Raw genomic sequence first — 25,892 nt, 5'->3', positions numbered from 1 at the left:
TGGAGTGCCTGTGCCTCAGTGCTGCCATGGGACTGTGAATGTGCTTTTAATCTCTTATTTCTCTAGAGAGGCAGATAAATCTGAACCCATTATGTGCTGAGGCTGAGGCAGGGCACAGAGATTTACAGGGTTGCAGGGAATGAAGCTGCTGTCCTGGCTCTGGGGCATGTGTTCAGGGGGATTGGAGGGCATGGGCTGTGCCTTGCTCCAGCATTTCCAGCTGCTCTTGGAATGGTTTTCATGGTCAGCACACACAGAGCAAGGGGAAAGGGCTGGGATTGAGCAGCTGATGGGGAAAAGCTGATGATAAATCCTGATGGGGCTTTGCACATCAGCCAGTGAGCAGCTGGCAGCAGCCCCTGCTCCTCAGGTGCTGCCAGGTCCAAATGCAGCCTGGAGCCTCAGGACACAGCTTGGGAAAAGGAGAGCAACAAGCAAAAGGGAGGAAATGGCAGTGGGTCAGAAGGGAAGAGAGGAATGGGAGTCAGAGATGCTGTGGGCAAGGTGAATTGAGTAGGGAAAAGTGGGAAGAGTAGAGAAAAATGGGAAGAAGTTGAGGGACATTGGATATGATCCATTTCTTGGTGGAAGGGGCACTCAGTTTTATAACCTGAGTCCTAATGTTGGAAAGGTCCTTTTTTTGACTCAAGATTTTGCTGTAATATTTGCCAAACTAGAAGGTGATCTGTGAAATAATCATTTTTTCATGGAAGGAGGCAGTGAGCTGCAAGGTTTTTTTACTGGTTTTTACTTTTGCAGGTGTGGATAACTTCACTGAGGTCTGTTGGGAGTGTTCACCTTCACCAGCCCATCACTGAGTCTGGGAACTGGTTCATCCCTGCAGCTGCTCCTCAGGAATTGGGGAGGGAAATGTGGGATCTTTTTCAGGTGTCTGAAACCCATGGACCACTCCTGACTCACTGAATTAATTTAAGGCAGGGGAAAGTGCTTTGAAAACAGGAATACTAGTGGAGTTTAGGTCACCATGGAGCAGGATTCCTTATCCTTGCCACCTTCCCTTCCCACCAGCTGGCCAGCCAGCTGCAAAAAAAAAGCAGAGTTCTCCCAGCCTGTCCAGTAGTAGGAGAGGTTCAGTAGAGCCTTTTCCTGTATCTAATGATGAGGGGAAATGGGAAATAGTGATGGAAAGTTCACTGCTTTAGTCCTCAGTGCTGAAGGAGTCTAATATGCCAGAGGAGCAGCAGCATTTCTAGAGAGGGATGCTCAGGTTGGGCACCCATGCATGGCACTGACAGCTATTCTCATTTACCCAGCAGATTTTCCTTGGTTTGAATATATTTGTTTAACATTTTGCTTGGTGCTGAAAGGCTTTTGCAGAAGTCGTGATCATTCAGATTCACTTCATTACTACTCAGAATTAATATTTGCACTGTGGTGACTTGAACTGTAAAGCTGAGAAGGCTGATTGTGCTCTGTAGGCACAGAGGAAGGTACAAATCCCTGTTTCTACAACTTCCAGTGCAATTTCCTGTCTCTCAGAGGTTTTCAGAGTAGTTTTATCTATGCCACAAAAGCATAATAAAGGAAAACCCTAGAAATTAGATTTGTATAGGAAGGATGGTTCTGAAACCACCTAGAAAGTGAGAATAGCTCAGGTTTTTTTTCAGCTGAGCCTGTTCAGTCTGAAAACAGAGGACACCTTGTGACTTTTGGACTTTGGAAGCCTCTAATCCAGATCTGAATGTGGAGAGCAGCTTATTTAGATGTCAAACTGTGAGGTGCAATTCTTTTAAAAAAGGACAGTTTTTTCTTTTTTGCTTTTTTTTTTTCTCTCTGAAAGGCACTGGGAGACTGACAGACAGCCAGATCTGTGAATCAGGCATCGTTATGACATCTCCAGTTGGGCATCTGGAAGTGGAAGCCCCTGAAATCTGTTAATCTGTTGTCAACTCTGAAAATCCTATTCTCCCCCCATCTCCCTCCCCCCCCCCCCATTCCTGCCAGCTTTGAAAGTTCAGAGTGTGTGCTTTTTATCACATTTGTCATTCCTTGGTAGTGAAGCTCTGGCATTCAGAAATTTGGCTGACAACTTTGTGGGAATGAGCCAGAATGGAGCTCAACTTGCACCTTTCTGTGCTGCACCCAGAGCTGTTCTCAGGGGGAGGCAGAAGTCTGGGCTAGGGGGACTCCACAATTACTGTCCTCTCCCTGGTGCCAAAATTCAGCTTGTTTTCTTTATCCTGAGGTAGGTGGACAGGAACTGATGAGGTGTACACAGCAGGAGTGTTGAGAGAGAATATCTAAACCGATTCTTCTCAGGCTGTTCTTTCATCTTAAATAATGCAAAGGTCATAAATCTTCCAGAAATCATGCAAAACTGGTGCTGCAAAAGACTTAGAATGGTTCCAGGCAAGTTCAAACACTATTTTATGGAGGCTCAAGTCCAGCAGTGCAAGGTTTGATAATTTTAAGTACATTTAAATGCACATTTTAAGTAATTTAGATATCTAAATGGGATATATAGCTCAAGCTGGGAGAACTGGCTTTTGGGGAAGGAGCAGAGCTCAGAAATGAGGTTGAGGTAAGGTGCCCTGGGCATGGCTTGTGTCTTTATCCATGCCAGATCCTGTGGATTACCATGGGGTAATGGTCTTTAAACAACATATTTAGCTATTTATTCAGAGGAAATGTTTAAATTTTCAAATGCTTGTGATTTTTCCCTTCTGTAGGTGTTTCTGAGTTAGCAATGTAACTGCATTCCTGATGATTCTCTCACATTTAACTAAGATTAGTTTGGAGAGAAAACAAATTTTCAGATGTAATTTAATTCTCATCTACAGGCAGGTAGAAGTAAAGTTGAATTTCTGGATTTTTGACTGCAGCTGCACAGTGCATTTGAAGAGGCATCTCTGTCTGTCAAGCTGAGATTGGCTGAATTATTGATTTCATGTGTCCACTGATTTAAACAAGAACTGACCTGGAATGTGAATCCTAGAGGCAAAATTTATATATTTCAGTTCAAATCTTATAAAACTGCATACATGTCCTAAATTAACGCTGGTTCACAATGCTTACCTCAGAAATTATTCTTTTTTTTTTTTCCTAAATGAAACAGAAGTTCTTGATAAGGGAAAGACTTTAAGTCTTTCTTCTTGCCAGTGTATTGACTCAGCAGCTGATATATGATGTTCTCAGGGTTGATTTTTCTACTCTGTTGGAAAAACACCTGGAGTTTCTGGTCTCCTGTCAAGGAACTGAAAGTTTGCACAGCTTCTTTTTTTCCCAGAGGTCATTAGTGAACATACAGAGAGACTTTATAAATCACATCTGAGCCCAGGTGATAAGCAGGAAACGAGTGGTTACACAGGCAGTGGCCAATTCTGAATGGGAGAGATGGGGATGATAAGCCACAATGTTTTAAATCACTGTCAGTGGCTACAGTGGAGCAACACCTTCCCTTTTTTTGGGATTTAACTGTGTGCACAGGTTGCCCAAAGAACTGGACAACAAACCAGCTTTTTTTCCTTGTCTGAGTTGCAGTTGCATCCAAAACTTTCGAGCTGTTAAATCCGAGGAGATGTTTCTGATTGAATCACAGGATGGTTTGGGTTGGAAGGAACGTGAAAGATCATCTCATTCCATGCCCTGCCATGGGCAGGGACACCTTCCACTATCCCAGGTTTCTCCAAGCCCTGTGCAACCTGGCCTTGGACACTTCCAGGGATCCAGGGGCAGCCACAGTTCCTCTGGGCACCCTGTGCCAGGGCCTCATCCCTCTAATAGTGAAGAATTTCTTAATAAATACACCAGGTCCACTGTGTGACACACACATGTCAAGTTGCTGCAGTCTGATGTGCTGAGCATTTCTTCTCTTCCCTTCCCTTCCTTCCCCCAGCAATCAAGGAGAAATACATGGACTGGACAGAGTTTCTCATCCAGGATCTGACCGGCGCCAGGACGGCCCCTGCGAATTTGCTGGAAGGTGTATGTATTAGATTGCAGTTCCTCCTCCTCCTCCTCCTCACTGTGTGCTTGCAGTGTCTGTGTCTGCCAGCCCTGGGACCTGACCCTGCCCCAAAATCCATGGCAGCAGTGCCTGGACTCTGCTGGCTCTGCTTCTCACCCAGACACGGGCAGTTTGTTTTGCCTTTTTGTTCTTTACAAAGTTGGTGCTCAAAAAAGGCATGGAGTGTGGAGGGGATCCACAGAAGGGAGAGCTCAGCCCCTCAGTGCCCCATTAGATCCATCAAACCGGTGACCTGAGCTGCCAGTCCATCTCTGCCCCATCCCTGGAAGTGTCCAAAGCCAGGTTGGATGGGGCTTGGAGCAGTCTGGTCTAGTGGAAGGTGTCCCTGGCCATGGCATGGGTTGGAGCTGGGTGATCTTTAAGGTCCCTTCCAACCCAACCCATTCTGTGACTCTGTGGCACAGGTTGGAGAGGGGATTTAGTAGGTTGCTGGGGAGCACTGTCAGGTTTATCTTTATATGGGAAGTGCTCCCTCAAGGACATTCCCTCCGCCTAAATCCAGCAGTCACATTAAGCAGGGAAGTTGTTGGGTGAGGTGGCCTCAGAATGGTTCATTTTTTAGATGCTCCCAGAGCCCAGTCTGTAGAGCAAATCCATGGGGTGGCTTGCACCTGGGACAGTGTACAAGCCACCCCATGGATTTGCTGCACACACTGGGATGTGCCAGTGTGTGCAGCAAATCCAGTGTGCCTTGAGATGCTGGAGAAAAATCCCACAGCTTCACCTTGAAACCAGGGGCAGCGTTTGCATCAGGGCCTGCCCTGCTCTCCTGTGGGTGCTGTGGGGGCATTTGGAGAGGAGAAGATGGTCCTGCAGGAGCCCCTCATTCCCTGTCCCTCTGTGTTTAGGCTGAGAGCAGGGGCATACAGGAATTTGTGAAAGTGCTCACGTTGGTTTGTGGGAAGCCAGTGTCTATCCAGGCACCATTTTTGGTCACTTTGTCCCTGGTCACTTCCACCACCCACAGCTGCATCCTTTTTCCACATGCCCAAGCAGTATGAATGAACCTGGCAGGGAGAATTAATATTGTACCATTAGGGTTCCCCCCCCCTCCCCCCAATCTGGGGGGTGAAGAGCCTTGCAGACCCCAAATAATCCACATCCTGCTGCATCCCCATTCCTGGACTCCTCCCAGGTGGCACATGCAGAAATCTGGTGGTGTCCAACCCCCATCCCTGGTGTGTGCCAGACCTCCCCTTTCTGCAGGCAGGGAAGAGAGGCAGCCCCAGGCAGAAAAGCAGAGAGAGAAAACATTGTCTTGGCTTGAAACAGTTTCTGACCCTTTCCTGGTGTTTTATGTGCTCGGTGCTGTCTGTGTCATGCAATGTATGTTGGCCCCTGTTGACAGATTTGCTGTTCATGAGTGCTGCAGATTGTTGTTAGACTGTTCAATCAATATGTAATGCTACTTTTTAAATCCTTTTTTTTTTTTACGTGCCAGCTAAGCACGTGAAGGGTTCTTGCATGATGTAAATGTTAATATTTCATGCAAGCTGATTATTAATCCTAGCCATTCAGTTCTCATGGGGTAAGTGACAGCCCATTGGCTTAAAATTTAGCACACAAATCAGGGAAGCAATATTCACTTTGATACAGCCAGGGATTTATTATAATAAGTTAAATCATTACACCATCGTTTCATATTAAAGAATATTTTGTTGCAAGCAGTTGTATGAGAGGGGGAAAAAATCCACAGTAAAGTGGATTTCTGTTGTATTATTAAATTCTGACACTGCATTTTGCCATGAAATAATATTTGAAGAGATTATACAGATGCTTGCACTGTAGAAAAGTAGCTTATTATGGCAAATATATTGTTCTGAGAAATATCTGTTAAACATAAATTTGTTTGAAATTGTACATGTGATAAGCTTTTTGTTAATTTGAATTGCATTTTTTACCATTTTCTCATGCTATTGCCTGCTTTTTTGGATTAAGAGAGATGTATGAAAATCAATTGCATCTCAAAATTTCAATATTTTCAATATTCAGTAGGAAAAATAACTTTTTGAAAAATAAGGCATTCTCCTTGTTTTGTTTCGTAGCCACTGTTAGAAAGAACCATCCTGGACTGACTCTTGATTTACAGAATTAATATTTTTAAAAGTAATGTGAAATGTATATATGATTTAATTAAGTAAAAGTGGGACAAACACACAGGAAAAACAAAAGTCTTTGTTTTTAATGTATTTTGCCTTTGCTTAGCATCTCCTTTGGGGACCAATGCTTCCAAGTCTTGGGGTCATTTTAATGCTGCTCTTAAAACCCCGGAACTGAGACCTTGCATGAGAATTCAAACTTGTATTTAATAAAAAAATAAGAAATCTAACCATTATGTTAAAGCTTAAGAACACAGAGATGCTCACAGTCACAAACCAAAACCACTGAGCCCCAAAGGGGTTGTTCTGCAGAGCATCTCGTGGTTTTTTAATGCCTGTGCTTGCAGGTGGAAAGTTACACATGTGTAAAAGGTTGCAAAACTGGGATCCCAGAAAATAACCATGTGGAAGCAGATAGCCTCGGTCACTGGGATTTCTTGGGCATGGTGGCTTGACCCAACAAATCCTGTGTGCATTGGGCTTGGATCCAAACCTGCTGTGGGCTTTGAGCTTTGGAATAACCCCCACAGACTCCTGCATCCATGGCTGGGGGGAAATTTCCTCTCCATGCCAGCAGCAATAAGATAAAGCTGATCTTTGGTGAAAGAGATCGGTACACAGAGTGAAATTTCTGGGTCATGCACAAAACAGTCACCTTTTATGTAAATATTAGGGTCCAGTCCTGTGGTTGGCTCTTATCAGCTGCAATCAATGAGAATTTGTTTAAAATCCTTCAGTACAACTGGGCTTTGAGTAGTTCAGGAGCCTCCTAAATGGATGTGCCTTATGAGCTGTTCCACCTTTATTATTCTTTTTTTTGTTGTTGTTGTTGTTGATGATGTCGGTTGAGAAATTAGCACAACTGTTGTTTTCTGTTTTACTTCTGAATTTGCACTTGGAAGACATTGGGTAAAATAGAAGAAGAACAGACTGTTTGCTGATCGCTTGGATGATGGTGTGAAAAACAAAAATAATCTTCTGCTGTCATCTGTTTCCTTGAGAAGTCTTCAAATAAAGTTTAAAATAAGGAGTTTTGCTTCTATTCAAACAGCCTCTGCGAGGAAAAAACCCTGTAGACCTCATTACAGTTGATTCCTTAATAGAGCTGCAGGATTCCCAGAATCCCTTTCAGTACTGGATAGTTAGTGTGGTTGAAAATGTTGGAGGAAGATTACGCCTTCGCTATGTGGGATTGGAGGAGACTGAATCCTATGACCAGTGGTTGTTTTACTTGGATTGCAGACTTCGACCAGTCGGTTGGTGTCAAGAGAATAAATACAGAATGGACCCACCTGCAGGTAAAGAACCTCCTTGAAATATTGTCTCCAAATATTGTCTCCGTTTGTGGTGTTCGCTGATGTTTTGAGATGCTTTGTCCTTTCCCAGCATTCACATTGCTTTGGCAGTAGTTTCCGGCTGTGGCACAGATGGGAGGTGAGATCCACCTAATTTGGGTTCACAGTGGGTCAGGTGAACTGTGTTGTTTATTAAATAAATTCAGCTGAAGTCTTTGCAGGTCTATCAGACTGTATGAAACACCAGGATATTACAGCTTGGAGATGAAGCTCTCTAGGATTGAGTTTAGTGTTCAAACCACCTCAGATGGAAAGGGATTTGGCCTGCAGTTAAGCCAGTCTGGGATCACAGATTGATCCACCTTTTCCTGTGTAGGTTAACAATGAGTCCAGTTCTGTGCCTCATTTTCTTTGTGCTGTGGGTGTAAGTTTTTCCATGAATATTAAATTCACCTGCTCTGGGAAGGTGTTTCTGATGTGGCTTCTGTCCCTCACACCTAATGAGGAGAGTTGACTCCGACATGTTCAATTCTCATATTCACAAGTTTGTCTGGGACTTGGGTCTTGAGTGCTATTTGGAAGCATTTTTCTTCACTGGTAGGTAGGAATCAATGTTCCCCATCACTTCTAGATCAGATGTGAATGCTGGACAGCATGAATATCACCCACTGTTATTTTACAGAGTCTTTGTGTTTCAGAGAAACAACTTTTTCATTGGCCATCTCTGAACCCTCTTGGCTTGTGTATGTTTGGGGAATATAGAAATGGCCCAGAGGAGATTTGTGCTTCCTATTTGTTCATTCCATTTGCTTTCTACTCCTTCCTGCTTTTATCCAGTTGTACATCCTTCTCTATGGATTCCCCACCCCTCATACCTTTCTTTTCATTTTTTTCAGTTGTCTTTCTCTAAACTTGTTACTGGACTTTTTATTTGCTGGAGTTGTTTACTTTTCTTCTCCCCTCTCCTTGATTTAACTTTTTTTTCTCTTGTTCTTACCTGTTTTCATCTGATAGCTGTTTCCTCTCATTTCTTTGGTCATTCACTTTTTAGTCAACATTGTTATTAATGGACTCAATGCCCAGATCTTCTTCCTGATTTAAATAGGTCTTCATTATTTTACATCTCCTGAAGTGAGCCTTGTAGGATTTTGCTGTGAAAAGACCCTTCAGGTCTGAACTCTTCTGTTTTTGCCCAAATCCTGTCTTGATCACTGCTCCTGGGGTCTTTCACTGATCCCCCCTTGTGACCCAGCTGTCAGACACTGCACTGCAGGGAGTAGCCAGTCAGTAGTGGCAATCTGAGGAGTTTCTGGAGGCAGGAATGCTGGTTGTTCCACTCCTGGTCATTTGATTACCACCTAACACAGAATCATCAAGGTTGGGAAAAAACCTTTAAGATTTTTTTTTGTCCAACCATCCAATGTGTCCATGAGGCACAATGAATTAATGAAGTGTATGAGGCATTAACTGAGAGGAAGAAGACAGAAAAAAACCCAAGTGGCTGATCTTCTGGGATCTGCTTCAAATTCAAGTCTCTGCAAAAGGAGCAGTCAGGGAAGCAGTAGTGAGTTGTGAAGAGGAGATCCTGGCAGCAGAGAGCTCTAAAGAAACTCAGGGATGAGGCTGTTAATCCATAAACTCAAAAAATGAAGTTTGCTAAGGACCTGAGGCCTGGAGACTATGTCAGGGGTACATCCCCTAGTGACTTCTTTAGGGAAGAGCATTTGGACTAGGAAGATGTCTGTTGTGTGAATGACCTAGTGTGGACCTTCTTAGAAAGGAGAGATTCTGTGGGCAGCACCTTGTTTTTTACTCATCAGGGATTAGATTCACCTGCCATGGTGCCAGCATCAGAAGACAGTTCTGCATGAGAAGTCTTGTCTTTATAATGGGTAGGGTAAAGAGGGTGCTAAGACACAACATAGCTAAGATGACATGACCTCTTTCTAAGCCTGTTTTTTTCACTCATGGGGGTTGAAACCAATGAACACACACCTGGTTGTCCTAAAGTTTGAACATCTGAAGCCAGTTAAGGCAACTCTTTGATTGATAAAGGGAACAGCCTTGGACTGTGTATCAAATAGGTTTTGAGGCTCCTCTGAGGAGATGCTGAGGACATGTAGCTGCTCCCAAATCAGGCTGTGTCCCCCCTTGCTATCAAACAAGAGTGTTTTTTATACTTCACTTCTGCAGCTTGTGACAGTGCTTTGGCTATCCTCGACTAGGATTCTACATATCCACCCTGAGATTTATTACCCTCTGTGTCTGGGGTGTGACTTTTCCCTGTTGATCCACCTCTGGCACCTGACCAGGTTTCCAGGTCAGTCTTTCAGGATGCAGAACATCTCAGATAAAGGAGATCCCATGGACCCAAACAATATTTGGCTTCTTTCCTGAAGCCACCCACATCCTAACACCCACTTAATGTGAAAGAGGGTCCTCTGGGGCTTGGAACTAGATGATGTCTGAGGTCCCTTCCAACCCAAACCATTCAATGGTTTTATGAAACAGCATCTCAGCTGTCTCCTTCAAACGGACTCTGTACATCTCACAAGCCCATTTAACTGAAGCAAAGGGGTTATAGCTTATTTTTCCCTTCAGATGTATATCTGAGTCTGGAATAAGCCTCCTTGCTGGTGCAAATTGGCACAGGCTGCTTGACACAGAGCCACTGATGGCCTGAGCTCAGCTGTTTATGCAGGACGAGATCATCCTGCTTTGTGCTACTTCCTATTTAAAGACAAATTGCCAGTCATTTTAATTGCTCACTGCTTGTGAACCCTAATACAAATTGACACAGTACACTTTGTTCAATTACCTGGAGCTCTGACACTTAAATAAAATGCTTTATGCTCATTTAACCATGTAGTTTAGTGTCCATTCACTTGCCAGCATAAGTGAGATGCCACTAATTAAATGTGCACGTGATATTCCTTGCTGGCCCTTGAAACCACTGGACGTGCCTCTGAACCTTGAATTTTCTTGACACTGCCCAGAGAAGTTGCTGCTTGTTTTCACTGATTTTGGCCAAAGTTGCCCAAAATGCCAATTTCAACTTTCCTGTGCTCCACTGGCATCATAGTAGAAAATGAGGGTCTGTTTCCAGCAGGGAAGCATTAGGCAGAGTTTTTCTGAACTTGGACCTGAAACAACAGGCTGGGTGCAGCATGGGGCAAAATCATGTTGTGTTGAGTATTTTCCTGTAAATTAAACCAAAAAAGAAAGAAACAAGGTGAGTCGTCCCCCTCCCTGCACTTCATGCTGATCACAATTCTTGCAAGCAAGGGAGAAGTGGGGCAACAAAACTATAAAATAATGAACCATTAGATAAAGAGTGCACTTCTTAACACTTGTGCCCACTGCACACATTGTAAACAAAGACTTGAAATCTATATTCCCATTAATAACCAGACAGCTGAGGAATTAAAAATACTGCCCTGAAAGGTTAACATTCCCCTTCAAGTGTGTTTAAATTCATATGCATATCCTTGATGTCTGTTCTGAAGTAGTGAGATCTGATATAGTGGAAGTATAAATACATCCACTTCAGTGAGTGATTCTGCAAATCCTGCTTTGATAAGGTCTTAAATCTGTTGAGTTCAGAGCATAAAATTCTTTTGTACCATCAGTGCTAGGTGGAAACAGTGCTTGCCAATTACTTTTTTGTTTTTACACATATTTTTTATTCCCTCCTTCAGAATTGTAAGATACAGCAGTAAATCTTCTGCTAGCTAGTAAATATATATGGTTATTAGATGTGCAGGATTTAAATGCAAATTGGGCCAAATTGAATGTGAATGAGGGGAGCCAGACTGGCCAAAGAAAAACTCCACACTCTTCACTCTGTATCAAGGTTTGAGTTTATTACTGAGCAAATGTTCATTTCCATTTCAATAATTGTTGCAATCTATCTACCTATCTTCTCTCTTTGAGGCCTTGATATGAATGTTCTGCAATAACTTGTTATGTGCAAGATAACAATGTGTTTTCTAGGGCAGGAGTAAATCCAATATAATGTTCCTCATCACAGCATTGTTTCCTACATTGTTCCCTTTGATGATTCATAGGCATTTCACTGCACTGAACCATAAAGGGCTTGTTAATATCATGATTTAATAATATTAAACCTGTGTAAAGAAACTCACTGCAAGCAATGTGAAGCTGCACAAAGATGTTGCCTAAAAGTGTAACGATAAAGAAAATTCATAAGTTTAGGTTCTTGCTCTGGTGTGATGCTCTGGTTTGAGTGTGATGCCATAAAATGTGTCTGGGTAGAGATTTAGCTGAAATGTTTCTTCCCACACCACCCCAACCTTGAATTAAAAAAAAAACCCAAAACCCAAACACTTTCTGATGAACAGGTGTCTTAATAATGATAATATTGGTTTTGTTCAAATGTGACTAATATTGTTTGAAGACCTGAGGCTCCTCAAACTAGGAAACATCAGGCATTTTGAGAAAAGAAAATCGAGAGTTTTTTCACTATTTTGAAGTAGTGAGATAATATGATTCTCGTTCCTTCAGCAGCATTTGAAGGATGTGAATTTTCCTGGGTTTTACTCCAGGTTATAAAACATAATCTTTCTCCAGTGTGCCCCTGCTAGCTGCTTTTGTGTTGAATTTATCCATGCTGCACAGCTTGGTATATAGACCCTGTTCATTTCACTTGCTCTGTCCATTCATACGGCTTAAGAACTTCAGTCTTCCAAAAATGTTTGATCTCCAAAAAGTCACCTCTTGGTTTTGTTGTTCTTTTTTTCTTTTTGTTATTGTCATCCCTTTAGATATCTGTTCTCTGAAGACTATAACTGAGTGGAAATGCGCTCTGGAAAAATCCCTTAATGATGCAGCAAATTTTCCTCTTCCAATGGAAGTGTTCAAGGTAAAAGATACTTTTCCTTGGCTTGTGGAACCTGTGATGAATAAATATCATGCCCTGTTTAATGGCTCATGTTAAACTTTTTCTGGAAAGGCCTTTGCTATAATACATAACCGTGGAAGGTCACAAGTTAGATGTTTGGATAAAACACTTTTTATGTGTGGACTTATTTCTTGGTTGGTGTTTTCTGGGGGCTGTGATTGACCAGCAGGGATTTTTCCAGTTATTTTTTCCTGTGTCTTATTCTGTTAAATCTGTGCAAAGAGATCATACATAACTGAAATAGTAAGGCTATGAATATAAAAGTTTACACAAACTGGACAGATTTCTGTAAGCCTTGCACCAAAGTTTTCACCTGATCACAAACCACAAGGCAGAGAAACCTCCTTCAGGATCCTGTAGTGGAAGTGAGAGATTATTTTGTTCTTACATCTTCTTTTTTTCAATTTTTTTTTTATTCTCACCCTGGTGCTTCAGCCCCAAGGCACTGCCTTTAATTTCCTGTGTAAATCTGCACTGCTGTTAACCATGGTGGCTCCAGATAATCCTGATTTACAGCTGTGCCTGCCTGGTTTCAGCAGTTCCATCCTGGCTGGCGTGGGATGGGCAGTAGGGGATGCTCGGGGGGGTGTGTGGGAGCACAGCAGTGTCCCCTTAGCTCTGCTGTCACCTCCTGCTTGGGGACATGGTGGACCAGGCTGTCCTCCCCACCACCAGCCTGGGGACCCTCTGGGTTCCTTCCCAGCCCTTCAGCAGCACTGCACTGGGGTACTCCAAAACCTCCCTGGAGGTGGTGCAGTTCATGTGTGGATGTGGCACTTGGTGGTGGCCTTGGCAGTGCTGGGTTAATGGCTGGACTTTGATCTTAGAGGGCTTTTCCAACTGAAACAATTTGATGGTTCTATAATTGGATTAAGTCTCTTACCATGTCCCATTCTGGCTGCCACAAAACCCCAGTGCCACCTTCACCCTCCCTGCAGGGACGTGCCAGCAGCTTCCCATGAGGAATCCAAGCTCCTCACCCAGCTGGGATGCACTCAAATTAGCAACATTAATTTGGGGACACTTTGCTAATAGCCCAGGCTCGTTGGCAGTGTGGGAGCTCTGCTGTGCTGGGAGAAGAGGGAAGATTGGAGTTGGCCTTGGGCACAGATGTGGGCTTGAGGAGCCCTGTGCTGGGATGGAAGTGGTGTGCACAGAGTTCTGGGTCTCTGCCATTCATCTCATCCAAGGCTTCCATCTGCCAACTCTATTAAAAGTTTGCATTGGCAGCTTCAAGATCAAAAATGCTTTGTGTGGGGCAGGGATTAAATCACAGAAGGGAAATTCTGATGTGTAAATTTTATTCCTGCCTGTGTGAAAGAGTGAAGAATGTTTCTGATGAGGCTCATGAAACATCCTTTTTGAAAAAAAGTTTATAACTAACAGCTGTGTTGCTGGCTCTTCCCAGCGTGCCAGACTCATACCCACTTATTTTAATTATTGCATGCAGGTCATAAATTTGAATTCAGCAAATCCCAGTTGCTGTGCTGTGTGCTTGGAGCTTGCAAAGAGGTTCCTCTTGGAAGACAGTGCAAAACTGTAGAATGCTTGAATGGCCCAAGAGTTGAGTTACTTTGGGGCCAAATGTGGCAAAAATGTCAATGTTTAGGTCCATGATTAGGTCAGTAGGACTTCTCTGTTTATCATAATGTGGAAGGTGAGCACAAGATGAGCAGAATTCAGATTTTGGTGCTGTCTGAGCCCTGGTTCTGGTGCCAGGAGGGCAGGAGACTGAATAAATTTTTTGTGTGTGGGCATCACTTCATTCTGCCCATTTAGGGTGAACCAACCCCATTTTGTACATCTTAATTAAGGAGAAAAGACAAGATGTCATCTGTGCCTGTGTGCAAGTCTTCCTCTAGTAATGACTTAAACATGAGTTAAGGCTTTAGGAGACTGTCTGGGAGTAAACTCAGCTGATCCTGCAAAGAAAGCCAAGGTGTGGGACCTTCAAGTAGAATTTCAGATCCCAGCAAAGAGTGTTGTATCCAAAGGTGTCTTTTATAACTTCCTTTTAATTTTAAATTTTTAAATTTTATTTACAAATCCAGCACAGAAGTAGTGTCTCTACACTGTGCCTGGGGCTCCTTGCTCTTGTAGCTGTTTGTTAGATAAGATAAAAAAGACAAGGTTTGACAGCTGGCAACTCTTAGAGATCTTCTGGAAAGCTGAAAATGTCTACTTTGGCAGACATGCTAACTGCACACTGAGCAGTTACATTCTGTTTTTTCCACATTTCCCTGCAGAATTCCCTGGCTGAGCGGGGTGTAGGTGTGTGCTTGCTCTTCATGAGCATGTCCCCTGGGCTGGATTATGACTTAAATCCATGTTGTCCTTAAAGCTCTGCATGACTGAGGGAAGTGTCACTGTGGTGCCATCAAGCTGTCCCCAGGAGGTGGCACTGGCAGAGCAGAGCCACGTTTGCAGGGTGAGAAGCGGTTGCTCTCAGGGGTCTGTCAGCTGTGACACTCCTCAGTTTTGGTGTCACAGGGTTGGGTTCTGCCTGAGAACTCAAAAACCATGGGTCTGAGCATTATCAGTGCTCAGAAGCGTGGCAGAGCTGAGCTTGGCATGTGATGGTCTTCAGCAGCAGCTCCAAAAACCCCTTGCAGAAGCACAGCCCTGATCCCCTCTTGGCATCCAGGGAGAGCTCACCAGACCACAGGAGCTGGTTGCAAAAATCAGGAGAGAAGGCTGCAAACAGGATTTTCTTTTCTTTTTTTTTTTTTTTCCTGGTGCTGTTTTACACTTGGCCATATGTTGGAAGTGTTTGTAAAATGCTTTAGGATCCTTTGAGAAGGAACATGATGTTTAACTGTCACAAAATGCTGCTATTATGCAGCTACTAAACATAGTGTTTTGCAAACTGCACATCCTGGAATAAATTTTCCTCCTCACAAAAGCTTTTTGCAATGCACCTGCTATTTTGTCGTTCCCTGCCTTTCAGAAAACATGTTGATCCTTGAAGAAAAATAAATACAGACAGGGTTTTCAAGGATGTTTGAATGGCTTAGGAGCACAAATCCTTCCAAAAGGCACAACCCAAGGACGTGTCCTTTGATATGTCTGCTCTGATTTCAGGGTGCTTTTGGGATGATCCTACAGTTGGTTTGATGCTGGTCATAAATGATGGCTTGGGTTTCGGGTGACACCTGATAAAATGATCAGGGCTTGTTGTGAATAAAAATGGTCAAAATGTTGCCGGGGCCTGATTTCAAGGTTAAGTGGAACAATTTCAGTTGTTTACTTCAGTGCTGGCATTGCTGGTGATCTCTAAGAGGGAACCATGCTCCAAACACAGTACAAACCAGTGCATGTAGTAGAGTTACAGCCCAGCAGCTTGATGAATGGGTTTCATTTCCTGGAGAGGGGCAGGCAGGAGATCCTGGATATCCTCTCTGACCTCCCATTTTGTTTTCTCCATTCTCCTGTGCCAGATCTGTGGGTTCCATGCAGATGTCATGGGTCCTCACCTCAGACACCTCTGTTTGGGCAACTGAATCCTGCCTAGGATTTGGGGTGCTCATCTTTCCATGGATTTTGCATCTTGGCATCTTGTTCCCAATTCCTCTGAAGTTAATCCTGATGACTGGCTTGGATGGATCTGTGGGTTACCAGCCACATACCTAAACCAAATCCTGATACACTGCTTGAAAAGCACCTAGGAGAGAGAGGTGTTAGATACCTAAGACAGGTGGAAGTTCCTGTTTTATATCCTTTGGTCCCATTCCTCTACTCTCCTCCTTTCCTGAAGTTGTTGTTTGTTCTTTCTAGCTTTAAATCTTTCTAGCAAAAACCACTCTTTATTGTGCCCAGCCCAGTGTTCCCCTATTTCTGACTGGAGCTTCTGGATGTCTCCTATAACCAATTAATAGTATTAATTAATACTAAAACTAATGACATGGAAAGAGTCAGTTGGGGCAGATCTCTCCTAAAGAGACAGATGGAGGGGCAGCAAGAGAGCTGCCCCTGAAATTCAGGACAGAGTGGTGCTTCTAGTTCTCCACTCAAAAGCCCAAAGACAAATATTGAACAGGACTCCTTCCTACCAAAAAAAAAAAAAAAAGTTATTTCCAGTGGATGAACTGTGCATTTTAGTAGTGAGAGTAAGAGCAACACTTTCTCCTAGATGTTGTTGGGTTTTTTTTAAGAAAAAAGGAAGACAGCACCTCTCAGAATTTAGTCAACATTGTGGGTGTTTCAGAGTGTTTTCTATACTGGAAGAGTTTAAATTAGAGAAACCCGTAGGATTATCAGCTCATAGACAATCCTGACCTGGCTGCATGAGTAGCCTTGAAGCCCAAGAGGGTTTTTGTGTCTTCATCCCCCCTCAGTGGATGGGCACATGCTGCTGCAGCAGCTTGAAAGGAGCGTGCCTTTGGTTTCCCTTGGAAGCCAAGTCCCAGTCCGAGCTCCTTCATGCCCTGCTGCCTTGGCTGGCCCTGGCTCGGCACGCCGTTCTTTAATACCCCACGAGTTGTCTGCAGGCTGCCAGATTATTTATACTCCATCTGTTCTTCCTCATCCATGGGCTCTCCAGCCCTTTTCCACAGTTGCTGTTGGCCTGGCTGGGACACCTGTACATGGTGTCTTGGTTTGGAAAGACAGATGTCTGCTAAGGAAGGCAGGAGCCTCCCCTGAAATAGAAACTGTAAATCCCCTCCCTTCAAATTGTTATAAATTTGAAATTAAGGGGCTCTCAGGAAAAAATATGGGAGCAGGCATAAGAGTTCCTTATTAGGGAAGAAAATGAAAAGATAAAATAAACAATGCAGTAAACTAAAACAATGCTAACAGAGTCAGAACACAGCCTGACACCCTGTGGGTCAGGGTGTTGGTAGCAGTCCCATTGAAATTGTGGCTGCACCTCTCCTGGAGTGTCAGGTGTGGTTCTGTTGGACCAGGGATCCTGGAGGAAGGTATAGTCTTCCTCTGAAGATCCAGTGGAAGAGGCAGCTGCTGTTCTTCTGGGAAAATCCAGTGGAGAAGCAGTGTTGGTATTCCACAATCTCCAGATTATATCTGGGTAGGAATGCTTGGCTCCTCCCTCTGGGCAGAGCATCTCCCAAAGGGATGCTGTAGTTCTTATCAGCCATGCAGTGACATTCAATAGCCTGTTATCAGCAGATGTCTCCCCAGAGGGAGGAGTGGTTGTGGAAGAGATAAGGAAAGCTGCCCACTGAACAGAAGACAACTGCCATACAGATGGAAATAGAATACTGTTTGCTTGGCAATCCAGGACACATGGCTTCCCTATCCTTCTGGTTTTCTGCTCCCTTTTGATCCACTCCTGCCTCAGCATTTATCTTTGTAAGAAGCAGGGGACACCCCAGAGGGAGTCAGGATGTCTCTGATACCAAAGGGTGAGATGCAGGCTGGTGGTACCTCTGTGAGCAGTGAACAGCTCTAACCCTCTTCAGCCCCCTCCTGACTGTTCAGGGATGTGCAAGGATTTGGGTTGGGAGAGCAATCCAAGGAGTGGGTGAAGCCAAGGCCTGTCCGAGGTGCCCCCAGGGTCTGTTTGGCAGCACCATATGAAAGTCAGGGTTGGGAGAGAAATGCTAGAGGCAGTTCAAGCCAAGCAGATGGGATGAGTGAGAACCAGGTCCCTCAGCCTTCCTCATCTCTCTGGCATGTGTAGTTTCCTTCATTACATGATGGAGTCTCTTAGGACGGGGAGAGGTCAGCAAAAGAGCCTGGTTTAGTTGAATCTCTGCATCCAGCCTTGGTGTGAGGGAGCTTGTGACATCCTGAGCTCCTGCCTTCCACATCCCTGGGCAGTGTTTTCCACTGAGAGGGGCTGATGTGCCTCCTGCAGCAGCATCTGCTCCCATGTATAGGGTGGTGATACCTAAAAGTCACCCCTTTTAGGGCATTTTGCAATGTAGTGATAGGGCTTAAAACTGAAAAAAGGAAGGTTTAGGTCAGATATTAGGAAGAAGTTCTTTTCTGTAGGGTTGGTGAAGCCTTGGCACAGGTTGCTCAGAAGTTGTGGCTGTCTCATCCCTGGAAGTGTCCAAGGCCAGGTTGGCTGGGGCTTGGAACAACCTTGGATAGTGGAAGGTGTCCCTGTTCATGGCAGAGGCTTTGGGATGAGATGATCATTAATGTCCCTTCCACCCCAAATCATTCCATGAGTCTGCTGTTATATGATCTAAAGATGAATTAATGTCCTCAAAAAAAGCAAAGCAGCTGTGGTCTGTAGCTGTTTTTTCAGGGTGGTTGCAATTCACATTGTGCATTGAATGGGCTCCTGATCCTCTCTGCTCTCACAAATTCCTCTTGATTTCTCAGTAACGATTCCTGCAGTGATGCTACCGTGGGCAGCCCCAGTCCCTCCTCACAGTCAAGGGGCTGTGTGTTGAGGGGGTGTGAGCAGAGACACTGCTGGTTTCACTCTGAGCACTCAAGTAGCTGTTCCCACCTGTGCCACCCTTTCTGTGTGACTTTACCCTCCATGAAATGGGACCTGGGTGTGTAACACAGCCGGGTCTCACTGACGCTTGTGAAGCGCTGTGGCTCTGAAGTGCTAAGAAACCCAAACCAAACTGTCCTGGTTTAGGGCAAATGTGGGAGAAAACCTCAAGGGGGGTCCCTCCAGAAAGCAAACCTACACAGCCTCTTCCCCCAACCGGTTTGGGAAGAATTCCTCAGAGAGAGGTTGAAAGAACCTGTTTATTTAACAGGCACAGCACCCCCAGCACACAAAATGAACAATACCAGATGACACCACTCTGTCACCACTCTGAAAAAGATGACAAATTCAGAAAGTCTCTCCTGGTGGTGGTTGCTCTGTTATCAGTCCCTCCGACACTGGGGATGGCTGCTGCAGCCACAAGGTGCAAACTCTTGGTGTTCCCAGGTCCCAGTCCAGAGCAGGTTCAAGTGGTTCCACAAAAGGGAAAGGAAAAACAGTCCAGGGAAAAATTTGGACTGCTTAGCTAAACTAACTAATCAGCATAAGCAAAAAGCAGGAGCAAAGCAGAAGCAAGAGCACAGCAAAAAGCAAAAGCAGCACTATGTACTGCCCTGTCTCTGTGTCCCACCAGCCGTGGGGGAGCAAGCTGATAACAAACCAAAACATTCGCTCTTCAGAGCCAGTCTTGAAGGCACAGAACATAATATCCAGCATAAACAGAACACACAAATGGAGATACAAGCATCATAACGTCACCCTAGGATACAAACACACCAAAAAACCCCAAATGGATGAATATCCATCTCTTTTACCTCTGGCCATGCTTCCAGTGGCCAGGCAGAGCCAAGCAGGTGCTGTGTGGGAGGGGATCTTTGCCCTAATGCCATCTGTGGTGGCCCGAGCCATACGGAGAAGGTGTGCTTGGATTTCGACCGGCTACTCTGCAATGTTGCTGTTTCTATGGTAACTATTTTTTATTCAACAAGAGGCGCTTAAAATCTGTAGGGCTAAATCCAGTCCTCGGCAGAAGCATCTGCAGTTTTTCAAGGGGCTCTTCAGTAGGTGCAGTTTGTAGCTGGCTCTCGTTGCTTCAGGGTTTGGTGTCTCTAGAACATCCCTCCCAGCACCCTCTCCTCATCATCCCACCCCACATCTCTACATTTTGGTCTTCCTCTGGTGGCTCTTGTCAGAGCAAGGGGACAGTTTGCACATGTTGCATCTTACAGGGATTTCTGTCTCCCTGCAGAGAGTGCACCTTCAGGGAAAATTGCTCCATGTTTAGCAAAGGAAGTTGGTGAATCACAAACAAGACTGATTCATCTGCAAATCATGCATTGGGTAGCGTTTCTTTCTTTATTTCCTCTTTTTTTTTCTCTCAATTAAAAAAACAAATGCCAGATTCCTGTGGAGGCAGTTTAAGCACTGCTATTACTGTGTTTGTGACTGGTTCCCACACATGAGCTTTGTGATTAAAATTAGGCTATTAGAAACAGCCAGTTTCTTGGAGAAATTGGAGAGAAAAGATGGAGGAGAAGTGATTTCTTTGAAAATAAAAACCAAATCAACTAATATGTTCCCAGTTATACCAGATGGGGCCTTCTTCTCTATGTCCTTTATTAGGGTAAACCAAGAGAGATGGGACTGAAGGCAAGAGTAAAGTCAAAGTTACAGTTAAAGGAGGCTCAGGTCAATAATTTATTAAGTGGTCAGTTTTTCTAATCAGCCTCTCAACCTTGCAGCTTTTCAGCATTCAGACTTAGTTCTGAATTTTGCATGAAGTTGCAGTTTTGTAATTTGTGTGCATCTGACTGTCCTGGACCAAAAGAGCCCTGACTTTTAAGAATATTTGACAATTAGACCCAAATGAGAGCCTTTTGCTCTTTTCTATACACTGTGTAAGCTGCTGTGTTTAAAATTATATTACTCCAGTGGTCTTGAGCAGAGTGGGCTAAAAATGGACATGTCACAGTCTGAAAGTGATGCCCTTCCTTGGGTTTGGGGACACAGATAGAGCAGCCAGCTCTATCAGAGTGCAGCTTCCCTGAGTGTCACAGACAAAAGCAGCTTAGCCAGGTCCCCCTGCTCTATCAGCTTTACCCAGTGCACTGTAAAATTACCTGAGCTCCACTCTTGTGACATGGACAAAATTGAGTTTATTTACACCCAAGTGGCATTTTTTAGCAGAAATTACAATTGTTGACCTGGTGTTTAGCTACCAGGTTGGGCAAAGGGCAGTGATGATTTATGATTTTGAAATTTCTTGAGTCCATCACCTAAAGCTAAAACTTACTGACTTAATTATCAGGACTTAAGCATGTCATCCACACAGGTACTTCCCTAAGGCTTACTCAGATCCTGAAGAGTTGCAATGCTTTTCTAAATCTGTTTGTGGATCTCTTTTGGAGTGACATTTAGGCTGCCATGTCACCTGGTATTTTTGAAATCCACACTGATGGTGGCTTGTTAGCTGTAAGGGAGAAAATTGTGTGGCTATCTCAGACCCTAAAGAAAGAAGGGAATTTGGGAAGGGAATTAATTCCCCAGTCTGGGAATCTGGAGCCTGTTTCTGCTCCCAGCACTGTGGCTAACTTGTTAGTTGACCTCCAGATGTTGCAGTTCCCAGCCCTGTGTGTGATGCTGGATGCAGTGAGCTGTTGCAAAGCCCATCAGTAATTTTTTCAGGATAATTACAGAAATACAAGCCATGTAAAGATGGAAATCATGGTGCAGATGTGTATCAAAGCAGGGCTGTCTTTCAGGTGGCCCAGAGGGTCACAGCCTGTGCATTTGCAAATGCACCCCCTGCTCTGAAGCTGTGAGTGTGGGCCTGAGTTTAATTGCTTTTTTGGGATTATAGTGAGAGCTGTGACAGCTCTGGCTGTTGCCAGTGGGTTTGGACTGTGAGTGACAGACGTTCATTGAGGGCTTTTGCAGTGCTCCACTCATTACCCCTAAGCTGTAATCCATCATGTTAGAGACTGTGACCCTTGGAGTGAGCAGCTGTGGTGCCTGTGCCACGTTAATTTGTTGAATGTTTTGTGGCATGATTTTTCACTTTGCTCTAAGGGACTCTTCTGAATCCTTGTTGATTGTCAGTCCAGGTCACTTGGCTGCTCCTCAGCAGCCAGAGGGTGTTTCCATTGCCCTCTCAGGGCTTGTGAACCCCAGGACAGGCTATCCACTGGTATAAACTATAGAATCACAGAATCATTGCCCTCATTTAGTTTGGAAAACACCTCCAAGATCAAGTTCAACCATTAACCCAGCACTGCCAAGCCCACCACTAAACCAAAACCCCAAATACCACATGGATGCAACTTCTAAATCCCTCTAGGTATGGCAACTCCAACACTTCCCTGGGCAGCCTGTGCCAATGCTTGGCAGCCCATTCAGTGTAGAAATGTTTCCTAATATCCAGAGCAAACTTGTGTGTGGTCAGCGAGGCTGCTCCTGGGAAGCACTGACTGCCAGCAGGAGTAAAGGCCCACCATGCATGAGGCTTTAAAATGCTCCAGCTGGTCAAAACTATTCTGCCTGTTGATCTCCATTTCAAAGGAAATTGAGTCACTTTGGAGAAGTTGCTGGAAAATAATGGCTGGTGACATCCTCGATGGTGGTATTGAATGCTGTGAAATAGCAGCAAAGGGTCGAATTCTGCCACCCATTATCATGTCAGGCATTTCTTTTGTTCAGCTGCAGAGCCTGGCGGGGACCAGGAGAAAGTCTCACCCCTCCAGTCCTTTCCTTGTAGCTGCTTTTATTAAACAGGCGTCGTTCCTGTCAACGTGAATAAAGGGAAGAGAGAGCAGTTCATTATCCAGTGTATCACTTTGAGTCTAATACTAATTAAAAGCTTTGCCATCACTTCTCTGGAACCTATTCTTAGAAATTATGTAAATTAATTGGAGTTTTGAAGAGGAGCATATGCCAAATCCTAAGTAATTCCCTGCTGGCTGAGGCAGCTCCAGCGCTGGAACCAGAGAATGGCATCAGGAATCTTTTTTCTTTCCTTTTGTGGCTGCAAAAATATAAAGCTGCTTTGGTAAATTCTGATGATTCTCTTTAGCCAGTATATGAGACAGATCAAATATCCAGACCCTGACCATCTTCCAGAGAGGTGGAACACAAAGGTTTTTTGTCCATGAAAGCTTTTCCATCTCAAAAATGACATTTAACACAGAAAGGGTTTTTATTTCCACAGCATTTCTCCAAAGAAATGCATGTTTCTGCTTCAAAGAGGATTTTGACCCTCAAAAGGGAGACGTACTTGAGATCCTGTGAACTCCCCTTGTGAGTTCAATCTTGCTACTAATTTAATGGGGAAAATATTTACTTGATATACTGAAAGACAAGGGAGATTTGATCCCAAGGTACACAGTGCTTTTGAAGTAAAATACTTTCAAATATTATTAGTGGTTTTCCCCCCATCTGATTATTTTTCCCCTTTGAAAAAAAGCCAAAACAAATAAAAGGAGAAACACCAAAGAAAATGGTTCAGATAAAAAGGAGAAGCAGTGTGGTTTGGTGTCAGTATATTTTGGTCTCAATCAACAAATCACTTTAAAAGTTGATTAAACTACTTGTGTGTTTAAAGATAAATATGATTAAGTACTTTGGTGGATCTTGGCTTATTACTTATTGAGGCTGGATCCAAGCGTGAGTTGAATCATGGAACGTTTGTGGGGAGATGCTGATTCCAGGTGCACATTTTGCAAAGTTGCCTTTTCTTTACAACCTCACCCCAAGGATTAAGAGAATCAGAGTGTGGATCCTCATGCAGGCGAGGCAGCCCGCCAGTCCAAATGCTATTTTTCCTTTAGGGGTTTAAAGTTCAGTGCTGGTGATGTTGGAATTTTGCAGCCATCATCTTTTCCCTCTGAAGCCTTTTCAGTATTAAAGTTGGCTGTTTTCTATGGGACCTTAAAGCTCATCTCCTTCCACTCCCCTGCCACGGGCAGGGACACCTTCCACTATCCCAGGTTGCTGGCCTTGAACACTTCTAGGAATGGACATCCACATCTTCTCAGGGAAACCTGTTCTAGTGACTCAATTCCCTCACAGTAAAGAATTTGTTCCTAATATCTGATCTAAATCTGCCTTTTTTCAGCTTAGAACCGTTCTGCCTCATCCTATCATTGCGTGCCCTTAAGAAAAGGATGCTCGAACTCCTGGATGTCTGCTCCATCCTCAGCCATTAGTTCCTTGGGCTCTGGGCCATTATTCTTAAATATTCTTCAGTTTTCTCATCAGTATTTTCTTCTCCTTTGAGACAAAATTCATTATTGTTCCATTGGTGGTTTTTTTCTGCTTTTTGGTTCTCACCAAAAAGGGCTCTGTAACACTGCAGGTTGGTAGGATGAAAACAACCATTCATTTAGCTGTGGTTGGAGCTTGTAAAAATCCTTATCTCTAGCAGCAGTTAGAATGTGAGATCCCAGAATAGAAGTTGTTAAGCCCTTACAAGTGCAGACGGTTCTTGGGAAAAGAAAGCACAATGAAACACAACTTTGGATCAATAGAAAATCATTTTAGAGCAAGAATACCACGTGTAGCAATGAATGTAGATGGGATTGTTGTTGCTAACCACTTATTAGGTAGCAAGCTTTCTGCATGTATTTTGCAGTAGTCTGTGAGTGTGTGCTAAATACAGCATCATCTCTCTTCATGCTTGTATTGGCTAATGCACCAGTGGTTTAGAAATACTGTGGGACATTTTCATTGAATGAACACAAAACTCAGTCATTACCCAGGAATTAGGGTGGCAGCTCTTGTGACTGTTAGATAGGGATCACAAGGGATGGAGTAATTAGGTGTTAAACTAAACTGGTGGCAAACCAGGGAGTTGAATCTGGGTTGCTTCTGGATTTTAGGACTGCATCCTGCATGCCCAGAGCTGCTGTGGGGAACCCTCTGTGTGCAGCCTGTGGTGCAGCCAGGTTTTATCCCAGGTGGAAGTGTTACGCTGGGGATGTACTTGAACACAGCTGCCTGTTTTCCTATCATCATGTTCTCTGGTTGCCCACATTTTGGGTCTGAGTTCACTGTCCAAGTTCCACTTTCCACTTTCCTGGCTGGAAAAAAAAACCAAACCTTTCCATATTTCCATCTTGGAGAGCAGCCCAGTGCTTATTTTGGTGCCCTGCAGGTGCTGGACATCCATCAGGGTAAATCAGGGCCATGCTGAGCTGTTTGCATCCATCTTGTACATTACCCTGGGGGCCTTCAGTTTGAGCCTTGGCACCTCTGGTCTCTCAGTTGCTCCCAGAGGGTGGTGGCTGTCAGAGGTGGAGAGGCTCTGCCCAAAGGAGATTTTCAAGCAGCAGTTTCTCAGCCATGTCCTCACTTTGGTGAGCACAATCTCCTTGTGGACCAAATTCTGGTTGGATGCCTGAGATGGACATTCCCTGTGCTTTAGGTATGATGGGCTTGGTGCTGTAGATGTGTCCTCTAGGACTGAGGTTGTCCCCTCTCTTTCTGCGGCTGGGTTGGCATGAAAAGAACACAGGACCAGCTAAGTTGACAAAACCCACATGGTTTTGTAAAGTAAATTTTCAGATGTATTGGCTGCTTCTTGGTGTCACCTCGTGTTCCTCTTCTCACAGGACCATGCTGATTTGAGAAACCACTTCTTCACTGTGGGGATGAAGCTGGAGGCAGTGAATATGAGGGAGCCATTTCATATCTGTCCTGCATCAGTGACCAAGGTGAGTGCTCAGAAAGGAGGGATGGAAAGAGCCTGTCTGGGAAACCCTTCCTGATTTCCACTGCATTTAGGAAAAAATGTAGTGGAAATCAAGAAGGTACTTAAAAAAAAAAGAGTGGTACTTAAGTGGCTGGAGAGCACGTTAACAAATAGGTTTAAAATTCATGGATGTTCCTAATTAATTATTTCTTTCCCACATACATCACCATCTGATTTCATACACTTAAAACCAAGGGGGATGAGCATGTTCATCTACCACTTGCAAGCAAAAAAAAAGAAAAAAAAGGAACCCTCTTTTGTCTTTATTTCCCCTCCATCCATATGTATTTTCCCTGCACATCTGAAAAACCTTTGGAAATTAAACAGTTGAATGAAGGTGGTAGCTGGATATTTAATCTACACACTCAAATACAAGAGAGGAAAACTCTGGGGTCTTTAGGATCATCTCCAGTTGCTGCTCAGCTGTGG

The 25,892-nt window shown here is 44.1% G+C and overlaps 1 protein-coding gene across 2 annotated transcripts in view; it reads left to right on the top strand.

Annotated features, from left to right (window-relative positions):
* The window catches only part of SFMBT2 (Scm like with four mbt domains 2), a 110,146-nt gene that overhangs the window by 41,932 nt on the left and 42,322 nt on the right, over nt 1-25,892 (top strand). Inside the window, exons 5-8 of one of the 2 annotated variants that reach the window (XM_050969872.1) lie at nt 3,857-3,945; nt 7,139-7,385; nt 12,167-12,264; nt 25,324-25,425. In XM_050969872.1, the coding sequence (XP_050825829.1) occupies nt 3,857-3,945; nt 7,139-7,385; nt 12,167-12,264; nt 25,324-25,425 (536 nt within the window). Of the gene's footprint in view, nt 1-3,856; nt 3,946-7,138; nt 7,386-12,166; nt 12,265-25,323; nt 25,426-25,892 lie in introns of those variants that run through there. The other variant, XM_050969873.1, reaches the window with a different exon arrangement.

Source organism: Serinus canaria, chromosome 1A (genome assembly GCF_022539315.1).
Source record: "Serinus canaria isolate serCan28SL12 chromosome 1A, serCan2020, whole genome shotgun sequence".
Lineage (NCBI taxonomy): Eukaryota > Metazoa > Chordata > Aves > Passeriformes > Fringillidae > Serinus > Serinus canaria.
Note: the sequence above shows the minus strand (reverse complement) of the source record. Positions and strands in the feature narration are given on the sequence as shown.